Source organism: Lissotriton helveticus, chromosome 1_2, assembly GCF_964261635.1.
Source record: "Lissotriton helveticus chromosome 1_2, aLisHel1.1, whole genome shotgun sequence".
NCBI lineage: Eukaryota > Metazoa > Chordata > Amphibia > Caudata > Salamandridae > Lissotriton > Lissotriton helveticus.
Genome location: NC_136058.1, coordinates 146,486,609 through 146,514,292, shown reverse-complemented (window position 1 = coordinate 146,514,292; position 27,684 = coordinate 146,486,609). Strand labels below are relative to the sequence as shown.

Below are 27,684 nucleotides of genomic sequence, written 5' to 3'. Positions count from 1 at the left end.
CAGAATGCATAGCAGGTCCAACTTAGTTTCAGTTCTTTTTGAAGGCGTAAAAAACGCCAGACCTGTAGCATTATGTACCTGAACAAATCTCCACCGGGGAGGAGGGAGGGCGCTTATGACTATAACAGAGATACCCCTACTACAGAACTGGAGTTACAGGACAGAAACTACTCCTTCTGTAGTAGGGGATCTCTGTGTATAGTCATAATCTAGTGAATAGAATGGCAAGCCCATCCCCACATCAAGCGGCGGTGGAGAATATGAAATTACGCCACTATTGTGCGAACAAATTCCGCAGCGAAGCCTGCCCAACCTGAGCGTCTGCTCTGGCATCAGTGTCCAGGCAGTAATGCTTAGCAAAGGTATGGACCGACTTCCAAGTGGCCGCCTTGCAGATCTCTGCAAAGGGAACATTACGAAGCATAGCTGTCGTGGCAGCTTTGCCTCTGGTGGAATGAGCCTTAGGTTTACCCCCTAAGGTCTTATTAGCTTTGCAGTAACACAATTGTATGCAGGACACAATCCACCACGAGATGGACTGTTTAGAGGTAGCAAGACCTGTCCTGACTGAGCCATAATTAACGAACAATTGGTCTGACCTACGAATATCTTTAGTCTTATCAAGATAAAACTTCAGCACCCTCCTCACATCCAGGGAATGTAAAGACCTTTCCGCTGGAGATGACGGATTCTGAAAGAACGTAGGCAAAGTGATAGTCTGATTGATATGAAAATCAGAAACAACCTTGGGAAGAAATTTAGGGTGAGTACGCATAACAACCTTAGCAGCATGAAATACAGTATAAGGTTCTTGGCAACACAACGCCTGAATCTCACTCACCCTGCGGGCCGATGTAATGGCCACGAGGAACGCCGCCTTCCAGGACAGGTGCTGCAACGAAGCCTTATGAATGGGTTCAAAAGGCTCCTTCATCAATCTGGACAGCACCACATTCAAGTCCCACGAAGGCGAAGGAAGCCTGACAGGAGGGAACACTTTCTTCAAGCCTTCCAAAAAATCTTTGATCACAGGGATCTGGAAGAAGGAAGTCTGTGAAGGGCCTTTCCTGTAGGCAGTCAAAGCAGCCAGATGAACCTTAATGGAATGGACATTAAGGCCCGACTGCGCCAGATGTAGCAGATATGGAAGGATGACATCTTCCTTGCATGTCGTAGGGTCATAGTTCTTAGACTTGCACCAGATGCAAAACCTCTTCCACTTGTAAGCATAAGAAGTCCTAGTGGAAGGTCGCTTAGCCTCCTTCAGTATGTCCATACAATCCTCTGGGAGATTCAGATGGCCATATTGCACTATTTCAGGAGCCATGCCGCCAAACTCAAAGACGAGAGGTTGGGGTGAACCATCCGCCCCCCGAACTTCGTGAGAAGGTCCGGCCTGCACGGCAGCTTCATGTGAGGAAGGAGAGAGCGGTGAAGTAGGTCCGTGAACCACCACTGTCTGGGCCATTCCGGGGCAATCAGAATCATTCTCGCCCTGGATTGGGACAGCTTGATGAGAACCGCCGGAATCAGGGGAATTGGTGGAAAAGCGTACAGAAAGCTGTTCGATCAGTTGATCCATAACGCGTTCCCCAGCGTCCCCGGCTGGTAGTACCTGGAGGCGAAGCCTCGGCATTTGCTGTTTTCGGCGGTGGCGAACAGATCCACGTCTGGAGTACCCCACCTTGCGAAGACTTCTCCTAGTACTTCGTCGTTTATGACCCATTCGTGGTTTTCCTGAATGAGTCTGCTCAGTTCGTCTGCCTGAACATTCTGCACACCTGGCAGATGGGTGGCCGTTATCGACAGTCCTCGAGCCAGAAGCCAGTGCCAGATCGTCTGCGCCTCCTGCGACAGAGTACGCGATCTCGAGCCCCCCTGCTTGTTGAGGTAATACATTGTTGTCGTGTTGTCTGTCTGAACAAGCAGAGAGTTGGTCTGAAAGGACGGGTGAAAAGCCTTCAGTGCCAAGTGCACAGCCCTGAGTTCCAGGAAATTGATGTGGTACGTGGACTCCATCTGGGACCACGTCCCTTGAATTTGTAGGTCTCCGGAGTGTGCTCCCCAGCCCTGGAGAGAAGCATCCGTCACGATAGTCTGTGTGGGCATGTCCTTGTGGAAGGGAACCCCTCTGAGGAGATTCTCCTTCGAGCACCACCACTTCAGAGACTGAAGAGCATGCAGAGACAGTCGTATCTTGTCGTCCCAAGATCCTCTCCTCTGGTCCCATTGATCCTCCAAGCACTCCTGCAGCGGTCTCATGTGCAGCCACGCATGTGGCGTCAGGAAGATACACGAGGCCATCGATCCCAGCAGAGAAGACACCGTCCTCACTGTCGTGGATGGAGTAGACATGAGAGCCTGAGCCTTCCGAAGGAGTGATAAACGTCGCTCTTCCGAAGGAGACACGCTTGCTGACAGCGTATTGATGGAGGCTCCCAAGTACTGGATGCGCTGGACCGGAATCGGGACCGACTTGGACATGTTGATGTGCAACCCCAGTTTGTTCAAGAGAACGCACGTCTTCTGGAAGTGTGCTTGAGCTTCCGAGAAGGAGGAGGCCTTGATCAACCAATCGTCCAGGTACGGGTAGACAAACACCTTGTTCTTCCGCAGGTGTGCCGCTACCACTGCCATACATTTCGAGAATGTCCTGGGTGCAGACTTCAGCCCGAAGGGCAGCACCGTGTACTGATAGTGATTGGTGCCGACTTGAAAGCGCAGAAACTTCCTGTGTTTGCATGCAATCGGCACGTGGAAGTATGCGTCCTGTAGATCTATGGCACACATCCAATCTCCTCGTTGCAACTGAGGGTAGATCTGATGCAACGACAGCATGCGAAACTTTTCTCTGCGAATCCACTTGTTTGCCTGTCGCAAATCCAGAATGGGCCTGAACTCGTTCTTGTCCTTCTTGCGGACCAGAAAGAACCGAGAGTAAAGACCTCTTCCTCTTTGAGACAGAGGTACGTCTTCTATCGCCCTTTTCCTTAGCAGAATGTCTGCCTCCGCCTGAAGCTCGCGCAGTTGATACTGCGAGCTGACGGGAGGAATCGATGGGGGAGGGCTGGTGAAACGCAGACTGTATCCATTGCAAACAATATTCAGCACCCACTTGTCCTGAGTAATTTTTCTCCACTCTGCCAGAAAAAAGTGAACGCTTCCCCCCACCGGAGCGGGTAACGGACGAGGGGGAAGTAACAGCTCAGGGTCGAGACCCGGCCGGGCCCTTGGAAGCGGTAGAGGACTGCTGTCTACCTCTACCCCCCTGGCGTTTCTGGAAGGGCCTCCTGTACTGCTGCTGCTGTGGCTGCTGCTGATGTTGTCCGGCAGACTGCCCCCTTCCACGACCCTGCGACCCGAACCGCCGTTGGAACTGGCGGTAGGGTTTCTTCTCTTTGGGCTTCTCCAAGCCCACCGCCGTCAGGGTCTCTGACTCGGCCTTCATCCTGGCCATCTCGTCATCCGCGTGTTTTCCGAAGAGTGTATCTCCGGAAAACGGGAGATTCGCCACACGCTGTTGTGCTTCTGGCTTAAGAGACATCAACCGGAGCCAAGCATGGCGCCTCTGGTTAATCCCGTGGCAGTATCCGTGCGCAGACAGCAAGGAGATATCCGCCGCGGCGCTAATGGCCTGGTTAGAGACCAGCATCCCCTCCTGGACGATCTCCATGAAGTCCTCTTTGCGGTCTCGAGGAACGAGGTCCACAAACTTCTCCATTGAGTCCCACAGTGCACGGTCGTATCGTCCCAACAACGCCGAGTCACTGGCAGCCTTCATTGACGAGGAGGATGTACCACACGCTTTTCGCCCAGCAGAGTCGATCCAGCGGCTCTCCTTGTCCGGAGGCACCGTGGATGCAGGGGAGGTGGCATGAAGCTTCCGGGCCGCCGTCACAATGACCGAATCCGGCGCCGGGTCCTTTCTCAAGAAGGCTGGGTCCGAGTCCGGAGCTCTGTATTTCTTGAGGAGCCTGGAAGGCGCAGACTTCACAACCGCCGGCGTCAGGAAAAGCTGTTCAGCCGGTTCGAGGAGCCCCGGCACCAAAGGCAGTAGGGGGCGAGACATGTGTTTCTTGTGTAACGTCTCAAAGATGACAGAAGTCGAAGGTGTAGGCGCTTCAACTTTGATCCCCAACTTCGCCGCTCCGCGCAGGAGAACCTCTTGGAATGTGCCGATATCGTCTATCGGGGACACCCTAGTCTCCGGCGAATCAGACAGCGTGGGCGAGTAAGAACGGGTCCCAGATGAGCGAGACCTGGACCGACGCCTCCTATGGCGACGCCTGGATCTCGATGAAGATCCGCGTCCACTCCTAGACTTGTCCCGTCTCCCCGAGCGAGACCTCGATCTCTTGGGCCTGGGACGGTCCGCCGGCCTCCCCGGTTCCGGAGTCCGAGGCTTCGGCTTCGATTTAGGAGTCTTCTTCGGCGGCGGCGGAAGCTTGGGCATCGACACCGCCCGCGGTGGAACCGGGGGTGGGGGAGTCACTGGAAGCGGGGCCTGCGGAGCCGGTCGAGCAGGCAAAGGGGGGGGTCGGAGCCTTCGGAGGCGGACCCCTTGGTAAAGGAGGCCGAGAAGGAGGCGCTGAAGGCTTCTTCGGGGTATATACCTCGGAATACGCCGTTCCCGGCGAGCCATCATCCTGTCCGGATTGTGGGGAGCCCCCCACAGTCCTGGGCCTGTCTTTTCGACCTCCAGACGCCGAAGATTGGTGCCCAGACGGCGAGCCTGGGTCCCTAGACGTCGAGCGGCCCTTCGGCGTCGACCGTTTCTCACTCCTCGACGTTGAACGGTGTCGACGTCGACCCCGACCAGATGGACGAGCCACGGAATCTCGACGACGGGCGATGGTGCCTCGACGGCGACCTCGACCTCTTCGTACGTCTCGACGTCGACCTCTTGGATCGTCTCGACGTCGACCTCTTGGAACGTCTAGACGTTGAATGTCTCGACGTCGACGTCTTCAGCGCTGGAGACTTCTCCCGTCTCGACGGCGGTCTCGACGACGAGGATCCCCTCGACGACGATGTCCTTGACGGCGAACGGCGGTGTCGCCTCGACGGCGAGCGCCGACGCCGGGTCCTCCGATGTCGACCACTCGACGCCGACGACGAGGAGATCGACACCGGCTTAGACGGCGGCCGGAACACGTCCCTCGACGTCGACGTGCGACGTTTTCTCAACCCAGAGCCCTGGGGAGACCGGGAACTGGCCGTGGACCTCCCTCTCGACGTCGTGGTCATCGCAACTGACCCAGACGGAGATCTTGGGCACGGGCTGGACTTCCTGCCCCTGGGGAGCCCCCCAGAGGCCTCAGCATGGGCAGAAGGAGCCCCTCCTGACCCACCTCGTGCCTTTAATCTTCTTTCTTCAAGTCCCTGAAGTCTGATTTTTCTCCTGTCCTTCAGGGTCCTTCCAGAGAAGCCTCTACAGATCACACAGTCCTCAGGGATGTGGGAAGAGGGAAGGCAGAGGATACAGACCTCATGGGGGTCTGACTTGGCCTTCTTCCTGGAGCACTCCGGGCATTTGTCAAATAATGCTGGCATTATGGACAATAAAGAAGTGCAGGAACCCAAGAAGAAAGTCACTAAAGTACTTTAAAAGCACCAAAAATCGAATTTAGTGTAAAAACGCCAACAAAACCCTTGAAAAGGGAGAGCTCAATGCTCCAGGGTCCTGCTTGCAGGAGCCGGAAAAAAGAACTGAAACTAAGTTGGACCTGCTATGCATTCTGGGATACTGGGAGAAGGTTCTGGAAGGTTCCTTAAAGGCACAGTATCCTATTTAAGCCACATAATGGCAGCCTATGGGGCTTGTCTGTCCAGGTTCTTCTCTCTATCATTCCTGAGGGATTTTGCTGTTAAGCAGGGGAAATCTGTACAGGCTTTGCTGTTTTGTGGATTTTGTGGTGGAATTTCTAGTTGAAGTACTGGACAGTGTAGCCTTTTTGGCTGCATTATCTGTCTTTAAATTCTCTCTTAAGTGTCTATGCATTTCTGCATTTTTTGACACTGTAAGAGATTATTTTTGATTGCTCCGGGGTCCACGCACATGGGCGGGACTATTCACTAGATTATGACTATACACAGAGATCCCCTACTACAAATTTGTTTGAAATTGAACGGTAACAAGACCGAGGTGCTGGTTGTAGGGCGCACCCCATCAGTTTGGTCGTCGGCATGGTGGCCTCAGACTTTGGTTTCCACTCCCATACCAAGCAATCAGGTGAAGAACCTGGGCATGTGGCTTGATTCTAAGCTCTCTTTTGAGTATCAGTCCAGACGGGTGGCAGGCTCCTGCTTTGGGGCCTTAAAAGGCTTCCGTAAGACCTTGGACCTGCTGCTGGTGTATGCCAAGAAGACTATGGTGCACGCCCTGGTTACTTCCCGCCTGGATTACGGCAACTTACTGTGTATCTGGGTGCCAAGGGGGCGTGTTTAAACAGGCTCCAATGTGTGCAGAATGCCGCGGCTAGGCTGGTTCTCATGCTACCCAGAAGGGCTTCCTCGAAGAAGGCGCTGGTGTCGCTCACTGGCTCCCTATCAGAGAGAGGGTGATGTTTAAGGCACTATGTGTGTGCCATCGCATCTCCCAAGGCAAGAGCCCTGCTCATTCGGCGGACTTGGTCTCTCACTATGTGCCCATGAGGCAGCTGAGATCCTGCGGATCGGGTCTGATGACTGTCCCTAAGATCTCGAAGTCCAGGATGGGCGGCAGATCGTTTCATCGCATGGCCCCTCAAAACTGGAATAAACTGCCTTTGAGTCTTAGGCTGGAGGCAGCTGAAACCAAGTTCAGGAAGGTCACTCTTAATCCCTGCATTCTCACTCCAGCCCTGTGTGGCCGCCTCTCACCATAGCGCGGGGACACACTAGCTGGTGTAACCAGGTGCTCTATAAATCTTTTTTTAATTTATTTTATTTTTTGGATCCCCCGTGGCGGGGCGTCCCCAAGTCCCCGTCAGAGAAGACTGGAGTGAACCCTCAAAGGGGAGAAGCAGCTCCCTTCCACCAGAAACCTTGTAGAGAACCTCCAACAGATGACCCGCGGGGAAATGGGCAGCCGGATCTCCCATGTTCAAATTTCCCACAGCCGTGGAAACAGCTCAAGCGAAGGCCGCACCTGCGTCCGTAGGGCCCCGCGGTGGAAAAAGCAGCTCCTCCGTGGGAGACGGCTGCAAACTAAGGCGGCCGTCCCCGAAGCCAGCCGGAGTGGGCAAGGGCCAGGCCCGAAAGGGAGAAAGAGGCGCCGAAGAGTGGGAGACTTGTGGTTCCTCTGGCGAAAACCGCAGCCGTGGTAACGTGAGGGAGCCTTATTTTGATGACGCCGGGGAGAAAGCCACGACACAGCGGCCCGTCTCCGGTGAGGACGACACCAGCAGGCGCGCAACCTCTGGAGATGAGGGGAGGTCCGAGGACGAATCCGCGATCTGACACCTGTCCGGTGCTGTAGAATCCGAACCTGGAGCAGTGCGTCGTTGTCCAACACAACAGGAGACGCCAGACAGGCCTCCACCTCTTCACACGGAACCGAGGACCGGGGCTGGGATGGAGGCGAGGTGGTCAGGCAGCCCGCCTGCATGGAGGAACGAGAAGCAACCGGAGAGTGACAAGGAGTCCCCCCCGCCAGCCTCAACCCATGGGGGAACGAGAGAGGTCTACTGACCCCCTTGGCGACGCCAAGGCCGACTCGACCTCCGGCGAGGCATCCGCCTGCGTGGAGGGATGAGAGGGACCCGGGGACCGACCAGGAGGTCTCTGCCAGCCTCGACCCGCGAGGGGATGAGAGTGGCCCTCCGACCCCTTGGCGCCGCCGGCCTCGACTCGACCTCCGACCAGGCAGCCCCCTGCGCGGAGGGACAAGAGGGGCCCTGGGAGGGACGAGGGTCCCCCGCCAGCCGACCCCTGTGGCGCCGCCAAGGCCAGCAGCTGCCGGCGCCGTGGCAGCGTCACCTCGACCTTAGACAGGATCACCTTGTCAAAGGGCCGAGAGGGGCTCGGGGATGCGACCCGAGACCCGGCGACCTCCCGCAACACCACAGGAGTTTGCGGCACCACATCCTCCAAGCCTGGATCCATACCAGTCGGCGCCGGGGCCGGAGCAGCCGGAGACGCTGTGGAAGGCCTCGCACCGCACAAGGGATCCGCTGACGTCCCAGGAGGGGAAGGAGGAAGAGGAGAAACCAGTGAGGCCTGCAAAGCCGTCGCATATGCCTCCATCTAGGCTCTCGACGCCCTCCTCACTGGGAAACGGCGGATAGGGGTACGATAAGCGGGGCCACATCACCTGCGGAGAGCCATGCCCCCAACAGGCCTGGAACCAACCCTCGGGGACAAACTGCGACACTTACCCACAGGGGAGCAAAGCTCTTGCGGCACAGGAGCGGAATGAGGACGATGACGGCTGCTCCGAAAACCTTCCGCAGAGGCTGAACGAGGCGACGGAGCCAACCTGGACATGTGAGCAGAAAGAAGTTTCATCCGGCATTCACGCCGCAACTTCAGCTTCACCCGCTGACGCGCCTCGCAATCAGTGGAGCCATGATCCTCCCCCAAGCACCACATGCAAATGAGGTGAGGTACCATCGCCGACATCAAGCGTGCTCAAGACGAACAACTCTTAAAGCCCGAAGGCATCCGCACACTGTTCCCACAACACACAAAGGATAGAAGGGAAAGGCCTAAACAGGCCCAGAGCATGAACCGGATCGGCGTTGCACGCGGAAAAGGAAAAAACTGACGTAGGCGCGCCGGGGTAGAACTTATGTGACCTTGCTGACGTCACGTACGCGGGCGACGCCTGGGCGGAGGCGCGTGATGCCGTCTCCCCGGCGCGCAGAGATGCTGGGCAAAAAGTTTGCGGATCCAGTCTCGCGCCTGGGGATAATTCTACGTTAACGAATCTGCGGCTAGTAGCCTTTATCAGATGCATCGCACCGGTAACCAACTTCTGTGGTACATCGTGTGAGAAAGGCTTTTAGCGCCAGACGAACTGCCCATAGCTCTAGTAGATTGATATGGTACGTGGATTCTCTGAGTGACCATTTGCCTTGAATTTGAAGATGGCCTGTGTGGGCTCCCCATCCTTGAAGCGAGGCATTCATGACTAGGGTCTGCACATGCATCTACTTGTGGAACGGAATCCCTTGTAGTAGATTGGCTGGAGAGCACCACCATTTGACGGACTGCAGGGCATGCTGAGACAATTGTATCCTGTCTTCCCAATGTCCTGTTCTCTGGTCCCATTGGTCTTCCAGGCTTTACTGTAGAGGCATCATGTGGAGAGGTGCATTCAGTGTGAGAAATATGCAGGAGGCCTTCGAGCCAAGGAGACCTTTCTCATGGTTGGCTGAGAGACTGCCATGAGAGCCTGAGCCTTCTGAAGGATCGAAAAGCGTCTCTCCTCCTCTGAAGAACACACGCTTGCCTTGAGAGTATCGATGAAGGCCCCCAAATATTGCAGGAACTGTACTAGGATCGAATTTGACTTTGCATGGTTGGTATGAAGGCCCAGCCAAAGGAGAAGATCGGAGGTCTAATTGCAGTGAAGTTGAGCCTCCTGAGATGTGGATGCTTTGATCAGCCAATCATCTAGATAGAGTTAGACGAACACTTTGTGTTTCCTTAGATGGGCTACAACTACCGCCCTGCATTTTGAGAAAGTCCTGTGTGCTGACATCAGGTCAAATGGAAGTACTCGGTACTGATAGTGGTTGTGCCCCACAACCAACCTCAAGAACTTGCGCTGCTTTCTGGTAATGGGTATGTGAAAGTAAGCATCTTGGAGGTCGATTGTGCATAGCCAATCCCCTTGGCGTAACTGAGGGTAAATTTTGTGCAATGCCAGCATCCGGAACCTTTTTCTCTGAATCAACTTGTTGGCCATTCTGAGGTCAAGAATGGATCTGATCTCGTTCTTGCCTTTCTTTTTGATGAGAAAGAACCTTTAATATAGCCCCGTGCCTCATTGTAGATGAGGTAAGGGTTCCACCGCAGTTTCTGTAAGAGAATGTTGGCATCTGACTATAATTGTTGCATTTGGAACCTTGATTTTTCAGAGGTATTGACGGTGGAGGGCTGATGAATATCCACTGCGAACAATATTCAGCACCCAATTGTCTTGTGTGATTTTTTTGCCACTCTGCCAGATAATGTTGAATGCTTCCCAATCCCGGAGCGAGTAACGGAAGAGGGGGAAGAAAGGACTCAGGGTTTGGACCCTACTGTTAGTTTGCCTCCTTGCGCAGGTTGCTGTCCTCATCTTCCTATGGCCTGTCGCTTCTGATAAGGCTGATAAGATCGTTGGTGCTGTTGTTGCGTACCTCGCTGTGTGGGATGGTGGCGCCGACAGGATCTGAAAGATTTATGCTGCACCTTAGGACTCTAAGCCAAAAGCTTTCAGCGTCTCCATTTTTGCTTTCTTCCTGGCCATTTCTTCGACAGTGTGCGTGCCGAAAAGAGTTGTCCCTGAAAACAGGAGATTCAGGCTGTATTGTTGTGATTCAGATTTAAGAGACGACAAGCGCAGCCGTGAGTGTCCCACAAAGAGCCACACCGTGGCAATAGTCATGTGAAGCAAGAAGAGATGTGTTCCCTGATGCTCTTATGATCTTGATTTGAAACCATAAGACCTTCTGTCAAGATTATTTATTTATTTGTGTATTTTATATAGCGCGCAGCTACCCCAACGGGGTGTCCCGGCGCTCATGCTCAGACCACTAGATCAGACCAGAAGAGGCAATTTAACAGAAGAGGAAGGTTTTTAAAGATTTACGAAAAACCAATTCATCTTGAATCAGGCGAAGGGAGATCGGAAGTTTATTCCACCGGGTCATTAAAGTCCTCTTGTTTGTCTCTAGGGATGTAGTTCACAAACTGTTGGAGCAATTCCCACAGTGCCCTGTCATATTTGCCAAGTAAGGCTGTGGCACTAGATGCTTTCACGGTAGTCGCTGCTGTGTTGCATACCTTCCTCCCTACTGAGTCTATTTTTGGCTCTCTTTGTCCGGTGGCACGGTCAAAGCTGGAGCCGTGGCATGTTGCTTCTTTGCCGCTACCACAATGACAGAATCCAGAGCGGGGTTTGTCCGCAGGAAAGCAGGGTCCTGCTCTGGAGGACGGTATTTCTTCTACAGCCTGGATGGAACAAACTTAATTGAAGGAGGTGTCAGCAAGATGTCCATAGCTGGCTCTAGGAGACCCAGAACAAAAGGCATGAAGCTTGTCTTTGCTGTAGAGTCTCAAATATTACAGATGTGTCGGAGTTGGAGTGGACACTGGGATATTACATTTCAAAGCACCATGCACCAGAACCTCTTGAAATGTTGATATGCAAACACTGGTGAAATATTTGAGGTAGGGGAGTTCGAGAGTGTCGGAGTATATCTCCCTGTGTTTGAGGAGGAGGTCTCCCTGGCATGCCTCGAATGAGACCTTTCTTTGTGGCACTGATGATGGGAGCATCTTGAGTGAGTAGACCGATGTCGAGTGTGAAACCTAGACCATGGTCTTGTTGTGGAGGTGGTGGGGGAGGAGGAGGAGTTGGTGGTGGCGGAGGAGTTGGAGGCGGGAGAGGAGGCAAAGTTGGAGGTCTTGGTTCTGCATCTGGTAGAGGTGAAGGATGCTGAGGAGGAAGCGCTGACCTCGTAGTGGGGACATCCCGAGATGAGGAATGGGTCCGGGAATAATCAGAAATATATATTAGTCTTTTTTTTTTAGTGCTTCCTGGGGCCTTGAAGAGGCTAACAAGGTCACTGAAGACGATCTTTCCGTTCCCCTCGACGTCAATCTACGCGTTAACGGTGACCGTTGACACCGCCTTGACAATGGGTTGCGTCTCGACATCGATCAGTGATGTCTCGATGGCGATTGACAATGATGTCTTGGCGTCAACCAACGGTGAGAGTGCATCGGCAATCAACGGTGGGGTCTCGACGGCGAGCGACTGTGGCAATGTGTCGATCGGCGGTGATGCGTCGAAGCAGATGAAGAGCTCTACGGCGACCTGTGTGGTGTCACCATCGGCAATGGGCTTCCTGATGCCAAACAGGGTGTACTCAGCATTGCAATCGACGAGTAAATTCTTCTTCTCAATGCGGAGCATCGACATGTTTACGGCACTGAGGCCTCGCTCGACAGCGAACAGGTCATTGCTGTACCTCCTCTCAATGTCATTGTTCATCGTTGACCGGAACCGGTGCCGTTTTTCAGCCCTTCTTCTGTTGGAGAGCCCTACAGAGGCTGAAGACAGAGCCCTGGTAGAGGACTGACTGGCCCTCTCCTTGCCCTGAAGTCCCACCTGAAGATTGCCCCTGCTGATTTCGCTGCTCCCCTGCTCCTTGGAGGCGAAATGTCTCTCTGTCACGCACAGTGCACTTTGAGAAAGTTTTACAAATCAGACAAGAGTCAAGAACATGACTTTCAGGCAAATGAGTATAAAAACTCTGTTAGGATCAGAATTGGCCTTCTTTCTACTACAGACTGGATACTTGTTATAAAGAGATGGCACTTTTAAGTGAAACCTGTACAAATTCCTGTCAGAAAAAGACTGAGTGAAGTAGTTATTTGGGAAATTCAGAAGTGAATTTTGAAGAGAAAAACCAAAATTGATTGAGCTGAATGCTCCAGGGTCCTGATAGCGGGAACCGGGAAAAAAAGAGCTGAAGTAACTGCCACTAATAATAATAATAATAATAATATTAATAAGCAAGCTTGTAAAGCGCCTGGTTACACCGCCTGGTGTGTCCCCGCGCTGTGCATGATGGGATACTGGTGGTCTCTGAATTCCTAAAGGCACAGCTTCTATTTTCAAGGCATATAATGGCAGCCTATGAGGCTATTCTATCCTCTGTCCTTCATCTCCATCATGAAAAAAAAGAGTTTTGTGAAGGGAATTCTCCTGAGTGATAAGCACTATAAAACTGCACAAAATATAATGTACTGGCCCACTTTTGTCAGTTCAAGAGGAAGATGTGACCAGTGTAGCCAATGTATTGAGGCTGCATTATTGTCTCTATCTCTTAAGTGTCTTCACAGGCCTTCCTGAAGAAAGGCCAACAATATCCACTCAAGATATATGTAAATGAAGTGCTCCAGGGCCCCCGCACGTGGGTGGGACTATTTAAGTGCTTATGAGTATACATGGAAATCCCCTACGAGAGAATAAATAAATACATAACCATGATCAAGGTTACACACACACACACAGTTACTTTTGTTTTGCCAATGTTTTATGTTAGGTGGAAGAACAATAGTTACTTACCTGTAATCTGTGGTTCTCCAGTATTGGTGTCTTTCATAGATTCACATGCCTGAATCATTCCCCGTCGTCGGAGTGGGAGTCCCACGGTATATAAAAAAGCAATAATATGCTATAATAACATTGGAAAAAAACAATAAATACCAACCAGGAAGTAAAGTAGCCCAAGCTACAGTAGAAAAAACTTCCACACTCATGACTATCCTAGTCATTTTGTATAGTCCAAACTACAGCCAATCAGGCGACAGCACCCACCAGAATGTTCTCCCCAGAGGCTCAGGCTCTCAGATTTTCTCACACAGGAGTGAAACTAAAAATATCCTAGCCTAAAGAGCCTCAGAGGGGAGGTGGGCGGGTTGCATGTGAATCTATGAAAGACACCAATACTGGAGAACCACAGATTACAGGTAAGTAACTATTGTTCTTCTCCAGTATTAGGGTGTCTTTCATAGATTCACATGCCTGAATCAGAGTAGATAGCAGTACCGAAATAATGCTTGGAAGACGCTTTTGTAAAAAATTTGTACATAGCAAGTATATACATTCACATAATAAAATGCCAACATTCATATATGCATGAAAAAAATTGCAAGCACATGAGAATGCATCCATAGTAGGCATGGAATAAGCGTCTGGAAAGCAGTACAGAGGAGGTGGGAAAAACAGAGGCTCATCTTATCTGAAAAGATTGCGTAGAACCGCTAGACCCACTGACGTATCAGCCTCGCTGGCAGCATCCGAACAATAATGCCTGGTGACAGTATGTCTGTTGGACAAAGTCGCTGCTCTGCAGATTTGCTGACGAGGAACTCCAGCGAAAAGAGCAGTCGAGGAAGAAACAGCTCTTGCAGAGTGAGCTCTAGGAATTGTCTGTAAAGGTCTTCCAGCTTGAAGATGGCAAAAGTCAATAGCTGCAGAAATCCATCTAGCTATGGTTTGTTTAGACACTGCTTGTCCTTGCCTTATCTATCCATAGGCAATAAACAGTTGATCAGATTTGCGAATGGCAGAGGTCCTTTGCAAATAGAATTTTAAACATCTTCTGATGTCAAGGGTATGTAATGCCCTCTCCGTAGGGGATTGCGGATTAGGAAAAAACGTCTTTAAGATGACTGGTTAGTTCAGGTGAAAAAACGAAGGCACCTTAGGCATAAACCTTGGGTTTGTAGTACCACCACAGAATTGGACGTGAATTGCCAGAAAGGTGAATTGACGGTGTCAGCTTGAACATCACTGACTCTTCTAGATGAAGTTAATGCTACCAAAAAAGAAACATTCCATGTTAGGAATTTGAAATACACCCTGTAAATTGGCTCAAATGGGTGGCGCATGAGCTGCGCTAAAACTACATTAAAATGCCATGATGGAGGCGGACGACGTACAGGAGGACACATTCTGAATAGTCCCTTAAAGAACTGTTGTATTCTTGAAGAATAAAGAGAGGTGGACCCATCCTGACGTCACCTTGAAATGGTTGCCAAAAAGACCTTCAACGTTGCATGAGATAAGCCTGATCTTGCCAAGTGCAAGAAAAAAGGTAATATCTGGTCCAGCGTTGCATGAAATGGGTGAACCCCAGCAGATTAACACCAAATGCAGATTCTTTACCATTAAAGTCTGTATGTCTTTAATTTAGCAGGTGCTTTCGCGTAAGCCAGTACCTCCTTACAATCCGTCAAGATTTTCAGATGAGCTAATTCAAGGTGCTCAGAACGCCAAGCTGCTAATTTTAGAGAAGCCGGATCCGGATGGCACATCTGACCATTCTGAATGGAGAGGAGATTCGGTATTGGACGAAACTGTATTGGATCGCACTCAGAGAGGAGAAGAAGTTCGGTGGACCAGAATTGGCGAAGCCACCTGGGGGCGAAGAGAATAAAGCGGCATGGCTCTTTCTTCATCTTCCGGAGAAACTCCCGGAACCAACAGTATCGGAGGAAAGGCGTAAGCATATATTTGAGACCAGGTTATCGAAAAATGCCTTCCCTTGCGAGTCCGTGTGGGTAAGCCAGCTTGCAAAGAAACAGGCATTAGATGTTCTTTTTCATCGTAAAGCGGTCCAGAACGGGATGACCCCACTGCTGGAAGATTCAATCCGCTGTTGGCTGATGTAATTCCTATTCGTTGTTGGACCCCGTTGACCTGCTGATGGTGTCCGCCAGCACAATTGCAACTCACGGCACATGAACAGCCAAGAGATTGATCCTGTGTCGTATCGCCCAAGCCCATACCTCTTGGGCTTCATAAGATAGAAGAACCAACCTCGTTCTTCCCTGTATGCTTAAGTAATGCATACTTGAAGTATTGTCTGAGCGAACCAATACTGTGGCCCCTTGAATGATTGCACGAAAGGATTTGAGGGCTAAGAAGATGGCACCTAGCTCTAGCAGATTGATGTGCCAAGCCTTTTGTTGAGGGTTCCATTTCCCGCTGACTTTCAGCCCTCGAAGACATGCTTCCCAACCCTCGAGGGATGCGTCTGTAGTGATTGTGTAATTTTGGCGCTTCTTGAAGGAAACGCACACACCTTATACAAATTTCTTTCTTGGACCCGCCAAACAAGAAAGGCCTCTTGCATCCGAGGAGTGATTAGAATGATATCTTCGGTTGAACTGGAGACCTGCAACCACTTCTTGTCTAGCTCCTCTAACAATTTTATCATGTGTAATCTGTAGAAGCACCACCAAGTGGGAGCTGCAGGCCCGTCGTTCGTGTGAGACAAACACCTTTGCTAGGTTTGTACGGATTGATGCTCCGAGAAACGTTCATATTGGAGTTAGTACTAGTTGGGACTTGTCATGATTTATTGAAAACCAGGTTTTGAAACAGTGACTGACAAGTCTGGGTGTGCTGGACTGCTTGTAAATAAGAGCGAGCACCAATTATACAGTTGTCTCAGTAGTAATGAATTTGTATGCCTTGCAGACATAGATAGGGTGCCAGTGGTGCCCGGATCTACGTGAAGACACGTGAAGCCGACCCAAGTCCAAAAGGTAGGACTTTAATTGAAAATGTTTTGTACCTATTGTAAAGTGTAGCCACTTCCTGTGCTTAGGAAGAATTGGCACATCAAAATAGACATCTTGGAGGTTGAATGTAGTCATAAAGTCGTTCTGGCATAAGAACTTTAGGACTTTCTTGAGGTACAACATTGGTAAAGTTTGCGCAAAGATCTAAAATCATGCGCTACTTTCCTGATTTGCTTGTTGAGGAGGAACTGAGAGTAAACCCTAACGCTGTTGGAGATTCGGAACCACTCCGACGGTCCCTGTTTGTATCCATATAGACACTTGTGCAAACGACTCCCGTAGATGAGAAAGATGGAGGTCCCTTTGGAGGTGTAGAAAAAAGGAAATTTGACAAATTCTACAGTGTGCCCTTGGGCATGACGTTTAAAAAACCCAACGGTCCTCTGTCACCTTTGACCAATTGGAATAAAAGTGAGATATTAGACCTCCGACATTTTTTGGAGGGAATAAAGGTGGGTTCAAGGTAATCCATTGTTTCTTAGAAGAGTTGCCTCGGCTGTACGATGATTTTCTATGTAGGAACTGTTGGTACTTTGCCCATATGACTGTGTTTGATTTGGGTGACGCAGTTGGTTTTGATTGTAGGAGCCAATACTGGATGGAACTCCCTTGAAAAAAGGACGTGGATCTACGTCCTCGGCACCCCGAAAAGGCTGCAATTCTATATCCAGAGGGTGTGGGCAGTATCTGTGTGCTGGCCAGAAGGGATCCTCAATCAAAAGGCAAGTGAAGTATTGAAGTTAGAAACTCCTTGCGAAAGACGTAGCATTGAAGCAAAAATGTCTTCGCCATGCTGCCCCTCTTGCGAGCTGTCGAAAAACTTGTACACGTAATGTCCGCTGCACAGTGTATTATTAATGATGCATTACTCTCTCTCTCTCCCTCCTGCAGGATCTTCAAAGTGTGAGGCTTGGAGGATTCTGGAATACGTTCTACTAGCGCCAACATGTCAGAGCACATCTGGTGGCATACCTGCCCACTGGCTTGCAAGATAATCGCTGAACCGCCTGAGTAATGACTGAGTCAGGGTAGGCTGAGAGACTAGAAAAACAGGTGAATAGTGGCGAGCTTCACACGTCTTGTCAAGGCGTGGAAAAAACGCTGGCACAGAGTTTGGCCCCTGCATGAGTTTAACACCTTCTTCCTAATAAATTCTATGATAGGAAGTGAACGAACTTGCATCTGTGGTTTCCCCAGGACGAGGGGAAAGGGGAAAACCAATTCGCCGCTCTCTCAATAAGGAGGGGAAAACCTCCAATATTCTCCAAGAAGAATAATGGCGGAAGTAAAAAGCCATCACGCCATCACGTGGATGTATCGGACAGCTGCTGTCGACGAAATAAATCGTCTACAAAAGCACTGTGTGAAACCAACTGTCAACGGGCTCAAACGTCGACGAATCCAACAGTTGACAGGGTCATCTGTTAACGAAGTCAACTGGCGTCGAAGCTGAATGTTGACGGAGCTCACCGTCTACAGAGCTCACCGTCTACAGAGCTCACCGTCTACAGAGCTCACCGTCTACAGAGCTCACCGTCTACAGAGCTCACCGTCTACAGAGCTCACCGTCTACGGAGCTCACCGTCTACGGAGCTCACCGTCTACGGAGCTCACCGTCTACGGAGCTCACAGTCTACGGAGCCCACCGTCTACGGAGCCCACCGTCTACGGAGCCCACCGTCTACGGAGCCCACCGTCTACGGAGCCCACCGTCTACGGAGCCCACCGTCTACGGAGCTCACCGTCTACGGAGCTCACCGTCTACGGAGCTCACCGTCTACGGAGCCCACCGTCTACGGAGCCCACCGTCTACGGAGCCCACCGTCTACGGAGCCCACCGTCTACGGAGCTCGCCGTCTACGGAGCTCGCCGTCTACGGAGCTCGCCGTCTACGGAGCTCACTGTCTACGGAGCTCACTGTCTACGGAGCTCACCGCCTACGGAGCTCAACATCCACGGAGCTCACCGTCTACGGAGCTCACCGTCTACGGAGCTCACCGTCTACGGAGCTCACCGTCTACGGAGCTCACTGTCTATGGAGCTCACCGCCTACGGAGCTCAACATCCACGGAGGTCACCGTCTATGGACGAGACTACCGTCTACAGAGATCACCGTCGACGAGCCTACCGTCGACGAGGCCACCGTCGACGAGCCTACCGTCGACGAGCCTACCGTCGACGAGCCTACCGTCGACGAGCCTACCGTCGACGAGCCCACCGTCGACGAGGCCACCGTCGACGAGGCCACCGTCGACGAGGCCACCGTCGACGAGCCTGCCGTCGACGAGCCTGCCGTCGACGAGCCTGCCGTCGACGAGCCTACCGTCGACGAGGCCAACTGTCAAAGACATTTACATCGACAAAACTCCCAGTGGTCGACGAGCCTGCAGTCGACAAGAGGGCACTGTCCTCACTGTCGTCGACGAAAGCCTGGAGGCGGTGTCGTTGCAGAGCACCAGTGACGGCAGAGATTGTCCTCTGAGAGTAAATCGACCGTATCGTCGACAAGCTGGCACATTTTTACGTAGAAAAGTGCGCAGAGTGAGTCTAGACGCCTGAGAGTAAATCTCGTGGGCGTAGATGTGGGAGGCACAGACTCAAAGAAGGCCAGAGACCCCTTAATTGTGATGTTACTTCAGCTGGTGAAGTAGAGGAGAAGCATCTCTTAACATCTTAACGTGCAGGACAAACAAAAAATCCTCCCACATCAGAAGGGGGGTATAGTCTAAGCACAAGAACAACCCCTTCTCCTCCTACCATGTCAGAGACAGGCAGCGTGCTGGTCCATATACTCTTCATGAGGGTTCACAGAAAAAGTCTCAGCTTTCCACAAGTCACGCAGGGCCTGAAGGTAGACTTCATGTAAGAAGACATTACAAAACTGTGATATTTTGAAGAAAAAATTGAGAAAAAACTATGAAAATTGAAGAAAACTGAGCAGAGCTCAGGGAGACTCCCTTCACACGACGTGCGGTAGAAAATCTGAGAGCCTGAGCCTCTGGGGAGAACATTCTGGTGGGTGCTGTCGCCTGATTGGCTGTAGTTTGGACTATACAAAATGACTAGGATAGTCATGAGTGTGGAAGTTTTTTCTACTGTAGCTTGGGCTACTTTACTTCCTGGTTGGTATTTATTGGTTTTTTCCAATGTTATTATAGCATATTATTGCTTTTTTATATACCGTGGGACTCCCACTCCGACGACGGGGAATGATTCAGGCATGTGAATCTATGAAAGACACCCTAATACTGGAGAACTTTAGTTTCAAAAGCTTTGCCAGATGAGCAGAAAAAGGATGCTGAAGCCACCATCTATCTTTATCTATTCAGGTAAAATACTTAAAGGAACAATGAAGTGAGATGAAAAATATCCTGTTTGTATATATTATGATTTCTATTTGTTTTATAAGGTCTAGTGGTATAAAGAGCCCTAACAGAACAGGAGTCACTTGCTGGCCCCTTTTAATTCTATACTTTGCTTATTAGATTTTTAATTTAAATCCTAATATTCTACTTACCCATGTACATCTCTCACATATTTTTCCAATTGTCTCATTGATGCCTTGGCTTGAAAGTGCTTTTGTTTGGGTTCTCCATATGCTCCAATATCAACATAGAGTTCAGCTTCATCTCCTTTAGGGTGTACCATACCAGGCTGGCTGGGCAATATGAAAGGACAAAGCCACAGCGGATAAACCTGCAAGATTTAAGAGAAGATATGATATAAGCAAGACGTTATAAGTGTACTCTGCTAAGACTTTACGCCTTGCATCACCTTTTAAGGTTGCTTCTGTTCAAGTATTACATTTACCCAACAGGAGATTTAAGTGGCATCTATCAAAGACAATCCAAGGTATAGCGATCAAACTTTGTCATATTTCATGGTTAAATTGTTTATTGCACGAGTACCTTAATTTTAATACACGACAAAGAGGCTTACTTTGTTTCCATATCTCTTGCTTACTGACCCCAGCATTAGCATCAATTAACAAAAGAATTATCTAAAACCGCCTACTTGGGTCACTCCCATTTGTCTAGAGCTTAGCAGTCTTTCTACGTGTATTACTTTAGTCCCTGGTAATGATTTTCTTGAAATAGCATTTGGTTCCTTCTCGCCATTTCAGGGGTCACAAATGAATTAAAAGGGACTGGGGTGGTGCATGTCTTCTCTCACACCGTCCCAGCTGCTCTTTTGTCTCTGCCAATTCTCCAACCCTTTTTGCCCCAAGCCTTAATCTTGATTTGTAACCTTTTCAGTTTCTTCTTCTGACCTTTGATAATCAATATCTGGCTTTCAATAAGGACAGAGCCATAAGTTCTGCCTGAGTCCTGTGCCCACTCTCACTTTGTGAGTGGCATGGTCTAAGCAGTGCTGTGGCCCCATCACCTGTTGACAACCATGCAGGTGGGGAAACCCAATGGTCTTTGTATCTCTAACAAGTGCTCAATAGTCCTTATTTTGCTTCCTTTGCAGTTAGCACCCACGAGAAACACAGTGGCTCACCATTATGTATCTTAGCGCTGCCCTTTTGACTATAGGAGCAATCGGCTTCTTGTTAAAGGATCTGCCATCCTGATATGGAATCTGGGTATCATAGCAACCAGAGCATAAGGATTAGTTACTTACCTGTAATCCTAGTTCTCTTCCAGGGGTATCCTCATCAAAGTCATAAGCATTAGAATATTCCCGCCCATGCGCGGGACCCCGGAAACAATATATTATATGTGCCCCACATATATATAGACATATATATATAAATATATATATATATAAAATAAGCAATTGCAGCCAAATAAAACAATAGAGCTGGAATATGCAGTGAAGAATTTCCACAATACAGTGTATTTTGCATTAGAAACATGAGAAACAACACCAATGCTTGTTTAGAAACTGTTTTAATGCTTAGAAAACAGTAGAAATTCTCATAACACACTGTAAGCATATACAGCTCCCAGGCTGCATTGCAAATTCCCAGTCTAAAAAGACTGAAAAGCTAACCTGTAGCTAAATGTACTAAAACTGACGCTGTGCCTTTAAGGCACCTCAGCCCCCAGCTTCCCATCATGCCTCAGGGGTTACAGTTAGGTCAGTTGTTCTTTTCGGAGACTGAAAACCAAACCATGGTAATAACAGGTTAAAAACCATCTCCTATGTAATAAACAAAGTCCTTTGCCCGGGGAGGCGGGAGGGTTGCTTATGACTTTGATGAGGATACCCCTGGAAGAGAACTAGGATTACAGGTAAGTAACTAATCCTTCTCTTCCAGGGGATCCTCATCAATAGTCATAAGCATTAGAATAGAGTAGCGAGCCTCACCTCATCCCTGCGGGCAAAGGAATCAACAGATAACAATCATATCCGTAGGCCCAAAAATAGGCCTTATTTTACCCAAATAGGTTTCTCAAGGAGGCTTGCCCTACTTGAGAATCCGCTCTGGAATCAGACTCTAGGCAATAATGCCTTGTAAAGGTATGGACTGATTTCCATGTCGCAGCCTTGCATATTTCTGACATAGGAATGTCATGCAAAAAAGCTATTGTGGCTGCTTTCCCTCTAGTGGAATGAGCTTTGGGTGATTGCAACAAAGGTTTGCCAGCCAGCTGGTATGCTAGTTTGATACAAGAGACAATCCATCTGGAGATGGATCTTTTGGCTGCTGCAAACCCGGTCCTCATAGCACCATAATTGACAAAGAGTTGGTCTGTCTTTCTGGTGTCCTTAGTTTTTTCTAGGTAAAACTTTAGCACCCGTTTAAGATCTAACGAGTGCAACGACCTCTCAGCTGGGGTCGATGGGTTAGGAAAGAACGAAGGAAGGGTAATCGTTTGATTTATATGAAAATCCGATACCACCTTTGGAAGAAAAGATGGGTGAGCCCTCATTACTACTCTGTTGTGGTGAAACACAGTGTAAGGTTCCTTGGTGCAGAGTGCTTGTATCTCGCTAACCCTGCGCGCAGAGGTTATTGCCACCAAGAAGGCCGCCTTCCAAGTAAGATGCTGCAAGGAGGCCTTGTGTATAGGCTCAAACGGTGTAGACATCAGCCTGGAGAGAACCAGGTTCAACTCCCAGGGAGGAGAAGGATTTCTCACAGGGGGATAGACCTTCTTTAATCCCTGAAGGAAATCTTTCACCACTGGGACTTGAAAAAACGATGTTTGTGCAGGTGATTTTCTGTACGCTACTATGGCGGATAGATGAACCCTAATAGAAGCGTATTTCAACCCTGATGTCGCTAAGTATAGGAGGTATGGAAGAACTACCTCTTCTTGTCCTTTGGTGGGATCAAAGCCATGGTCCTTACACCAAATGAAAAAACGTTTCCACTTGAACGCATAAGACGCCCTTGTGGAAGGTCTCTTTGCCTCTCTTAAAATATTCATACATTCCGGAGGCAGATTTAAGTGTCCATATTGCAAGACCTCAGGAGCCATGCAGTCAGGTTCAGCGACGGGAGATTGGGATGCAGGATCCTCCCGTTCATCTTGCTCAGCAGGTCTGGCCTGCACGGAAGACGTCTGTGTGGACACAGCGACAGATGTAACAGGTCTGGATACCACCATTGTCGCGGCCAATCCGGAGCAATTAGGATCATGTCCATGCTCGATCTGATGAGCTTGGCCACCACCTTCGGAATCAGTGCCAGAGGGGGAAAAGCATAAGCGAACATTCCTGTCCACTCCAGCAGGAGAGCATTCCCTTGCGTCCCTGGCCGGTGGAACCTGGACGCGAAGGCGTGGCATTTGGCGTTTTCGTCGTCTGCAAATAAGTCTATGTCTGGACGACCCCAGCAACGGAAGAGTTCTTCGACTACTTCGTCGTGTAGCACCCAGTCTGGCTGATCTTCGAAGTGCCTGCTGAGTGCGTCCGCTTTTGTGTTTAGCTCGCCTGGAAGGTGCACTGCCACAACCGACAGTCCCCGAGCCAGAAGCCAGTGCCAGATTGTCTGGGCCTCCAGAGACAGAGGGCGAGATCGAGTTCCTCCCTGCTTGTTCAGATAGAACATAGTTGTAGTGTTGTCCGTCTGAACCAGGATTTTGTCCGTTGATATTGCTGGAAAGAACGCTTTGAGCGCCAGATGAACTGCTCGAAGCTCCAGCATGTTGATGTGGTATGTCTGAAGGTTGGTCGACCAGCGACCCTGAATCTGAAGATGACCCATGTGAGCACCCCAGCCTTCTAGAGATGCGTCCGTTACCACAGACAGCGAAGGAAGAGGTTGCTGAAAAGGGACTCCCTGCAGGACATTCCGAGGGCGAGTCCACCACTTTATTGAGGTCAGTGCTGATTGAGACAGGATGATTCGGTCCTCCCAATCTCCCGTCGCTTGGTCCCACTGATCCTCCACAGACTCTTGTAGAGGCCGCATCCTCAACCTGGCGTTCGGTATTAGGAAGATGCAGGACGCCATGGAGCCCAAAAGAGACGCCACTTCTCGCACCTTTGGACGAGGAAACTGAAGTAACTTTTTGCATTTTTGCCCCAATGGAAGACAGTCTCTCCTGCGAAGGAAACGCTCTTCCTAACTTTGTGTCTAGAACTGCACCCAGATAGTGGATAGTTTGCGTGGGCTGCAGGACTGATTTTTCTGTGTTCACGTGGAGGCCGAGCCTGTGTAGTTGTTGGAGACACAGGTGACAGTCTTTGGTGGCTTGACGAGGGGACGGACTCTTCAGGAGCCAGTCGTCTAGATATGGGTACACAAAGAGACCTTTTTTGTGTAGACACGCCGCTACCACTGCCATGCACTTGGTGAAGACCCTTGGTGCGGATTTGAGTCCGAAAGGAAGCACTTTGAACTGGTAATGCTTGGACCCTACCAGGAACCTCAAGTACTTTCGATGACCTGGTGTAATAGGAATGTGGAAGTACGCGTCTTGTAAATCTACCGAACACATCCAATCTCCGATCTGTAGATGAGGACATATTTGGTGGAGTGCCAACATGCAAAACTTCTCTTTGACCACCACTTTGTTGAGGAGTCGAAGATCCAAAATCGGTCTGAATTTGTCTTCTTGGTCTTTTTTGGGGACAAGGAAATATCTTGAGTACACTCCTTTCCCCCTTTGGGATAGAGGTACCTCTTCGATTGCGTTTTTCTTTAAGAGGGCGCTCACTTCCTTTTTGAGGAGCTCTAGTTGGTACGAGCGAGACTTTTTTGGACGAGCCGGTTGTGGTTTCTTCCTGAAACGTAGCGCATATCCATTGCGCAGTATATTCAGCACCCACCGATCTTTCGTGATGCTGACCCACTCTGCCAGATGTTGTGCAGCACTTCCTCCCACTGGAGTGGGTAACGGCGTCAGAGGAAGCCACTGCTCAGGCCTTGCCTCCTCTAGGTGTGGTAGAGGACTGATGTCCGCCTCTACCTCTGCTTGACCTTCCTCCTCTGTACTGTGGCTTTCCTTGCGGCTTGTTTTGAGACCATTGAGGGGTTTGAACCCTCTGTTGGCCTCCCCGGTTCTTGTTGGTCTTGAAGCGTCGTTTGAACGGTGCTTTCTGTTTTTCCAGACCTACTGCCTTTACTGTGTCTAACTCAGTCTTCATACGGGCCATTTCCTGATCGGCATGCTCCCCGAAGAGTGAAGATCCGGAAAAAGGCAGATTGAGGATGCGCTGCTGGGCATCTGGTTTGAGCCCAGTTAAACGCAGCCAAGAGGATCTCCTCGCACATATCCCATGTGAGTAGTTATGACCAGCTAGAAGGGCGTTATCTGCTGATGAACTAATCATTTGGTTTGCCACCAAACAGCCCTCCGTCACGGTCTCCTCAAAGTCCTTCTGGTCCTCCTTGGGCAATTTCCCTTTGAATCGTTCCATGGAGTCCCATAGGGCTCTATCGTACCTTCCCAGAAGGGCTGATGCACTAGAGACTTTCAGGGATGAAGCTGCTGTGCTGCATACCTTGCGTCCCCAAGAATCTTGCGTCTTGCTGTCTTTGTCAGGAGGAACTGATGAAGAAGGAGCGACTGTGTGATTCTTCCTAGCTGAGGCTACAATCACTGAGTCCGCCGCAGGCTCACCTTTAACAAAGATAGGATCTGAGTCAGCCGGCCTATATTTTTTCTGGATACGTGCCGGTACTGCCCTGATTGTTGCTGGCGTGAGGAAAACCTCTTTGATTGGGTCCATTATTCCTGGAACTAATGGGAGCAACGGCCTTGTATATGATTTGTGATGAAGAGTCTCAAAAATCACAGTAGTGGACACCTCTGGAGTGGTCATTTCTATATTCAGCTTGTGAGCACCCCTTTGCAAAACGTCCAGATACGTGTTGACGTCGTCAAGAGGGGAAGCTCTTGAGCGAGGGCTGTCTGCCAGCGTCGGAGAGTAGTCCCCTTTAGAAGATCTAGGCGAAGATGGAGGGGAGGATGATGGAGTTCTTCTTCTCCTGTGGTGAAAATGCTCCTTCCTCACCGGTGATCTCCTAGGTCTTTCCTCCCTTCGAGGAGAACGTGATACCCTCTGATGTACTGGAGATCTCGATCTCTCAGTCCGTACATCCTTTCTCGGTGTTCTAGATTTGGGTTGCTCCCTCCTTGGCGAACGGGAGACCCTAGGGGCAAGCGACCTGTCCGCTCTTCTCTCCCGTGAGCGTGAACGGTGAATGACAGGACTCTGTCCATCTGCCTCTTCTGCTTGCTGAAGAGGAGACCCGTGGACTGGACTCAAGTACCTTTGAAGTCTCTCTGGTGCCTTAGAATCCTTCCACTTACTCAAAGGAGCATACCATCTTGGCGAGAGTCTTATATGTGAAGTGTAACCCCGCTGGGGATTCTTCTGAACCGGACTCCTACTCCTAGAAGATGACCCCGTTGAACCCGAGGCACTTGAGGAGGAATGGAGTGAAGCAGATTGTGTCACTAGGACTGTCGAAGGCACCGAAGGAGATCTCCGTCTCACCGGTGTTGGCGGACGTCTCAAAAGCCTTTCCCTCGACGTCGAACGCCTCTGTGGCGTCGACGGGGTGATAACCTTCGGCGTTGAATGCTTTGACGATGATCTGCGGTCCCTCGACGTCGATCGGCGATGATGCACCGACGACGGAGTCTTCTCCCTCGACGCCGAACGGCGTTGTCCTGCCGTCGACGGAGGTCTCGACGTCGAACGGCATAGCCCTGCCGTCGACGGAGCTCTCGACGTCGGCCGACGTTGATCTGTCGGCGACGGAGATGTCATCGACCTGGCATGTGGCGACGGCGGAGGATCGGACATCCTCGACGACGAGCGCCGACGTGCCTTCGATGATCCCTTCCTCAATGACGATCGTCCGAGGGGGCTCTTGCTCCTCGACGCCGAGTGCCTCCGTGGAGACGTCGGCGGAGGTGTCACACTCTTCGAAGCCTGTCGACGTCGAGACGACGGCGAGTGTGATCTGTCTCTCGACGCCGACCGTCGCCTGGTTGACGGCGGCGGAGTTGACTTATGTCTTGACGTCGAACCTCTCGTCGACGGCGATCTCGTGGCTTCTCTCGACGCCGATCGTCGCCTAGTTGACGACGGCGGAGCTTTCTTCGACGACGGCGAACCTTTTTCGACGACGATTTCCTCATCAACGCCGATCTCGACGTCGACGGAGCTTTTTCTCTCGAACTGTCCATCAGATGTCGTTTTTTCAGCACCGAGCCCGGTGCTGAGGTTGATGGACGCTCTGACTTGCCTTTGGAGGGAGTTCTGGGTCTCTTTGAACTCTTCCTCTCTGCAGATCTTCCTCTCATGGATCTCTGGGCCAGACCATAGAGCCTGTTCCTCTCTCTGTCTTTAAGAGTTCTGTCAGACAGGTTTTTACAATGAGAACAGTCTTTAGGATCATGATCCTCTGGCAAGCATAAAATACAGACCTCATGAGAGTCCGTTTTTGCCTTCTTGTGGCCACAAGAAGGGCAATCATCAAATAATGAGGGCATCCTGAAAGGAAAACCTCACAAAAAATTGACTGCTAAGCAGTTATTTACTTGACTCTGATGTGAAAAGTCAAAGTAAATCAAAAAATTGTTCTTTTGAAGATTTTCAAACTGAAAAAGGCAGAAAAATGTGGAGCTGAGTATCCAGGGTCCTTCCTGAAGGAGCCGGAAAGAACAACTGACCTAACTGTAACCCCTGAGGCATGATGGGAAGCTGGGGGCTGAGGTGCCTTAAAGGCACAGCGTCAGTTTTAGTACATTTAGCTACAGGTTAGCTTTTCAGTCTTTTTAGACTGGGAATTTGCAATGCAGCCTGGGAGCTGTATATGCTTACAGTGTGTTATGAGAATTTCTACTGTTTTCTAAGCATTAAAACAGTTTCTAAACAAGCATTGGTGTTGTTTCTCATGTTTCTAATGCAAAATACACTGTATTGTGGAAATTCTTCACTGCATATTCCAGCTCTATTGTTTTATTTGGCTGCAAT

The 27,684-nt window shown here is 50.3% G+C and overlaps 1 protein-coding gene across 1 annotated transcript in view; it reads right to left on the bottom strand.

Moving 5' to 3' along the window:
- Positions 1-27,684, bottom strand: part of DHCR24 (24-dehydrocholesterol reductase) — a 164,221-nt gene that overhangs the window by 24,678 nt on the left and 111,859 nt on the right. The window contains exon 8 of the mRNA XM_078670222.1: positions 19,811-19,989. Coding sequence (XP_078526348.1) covers positions 19,811-19,989 — 179 coding nt within the window. The remainder of the gene's footprint in view (positions 1-19,810; positions 19,990-27,684) is intronic.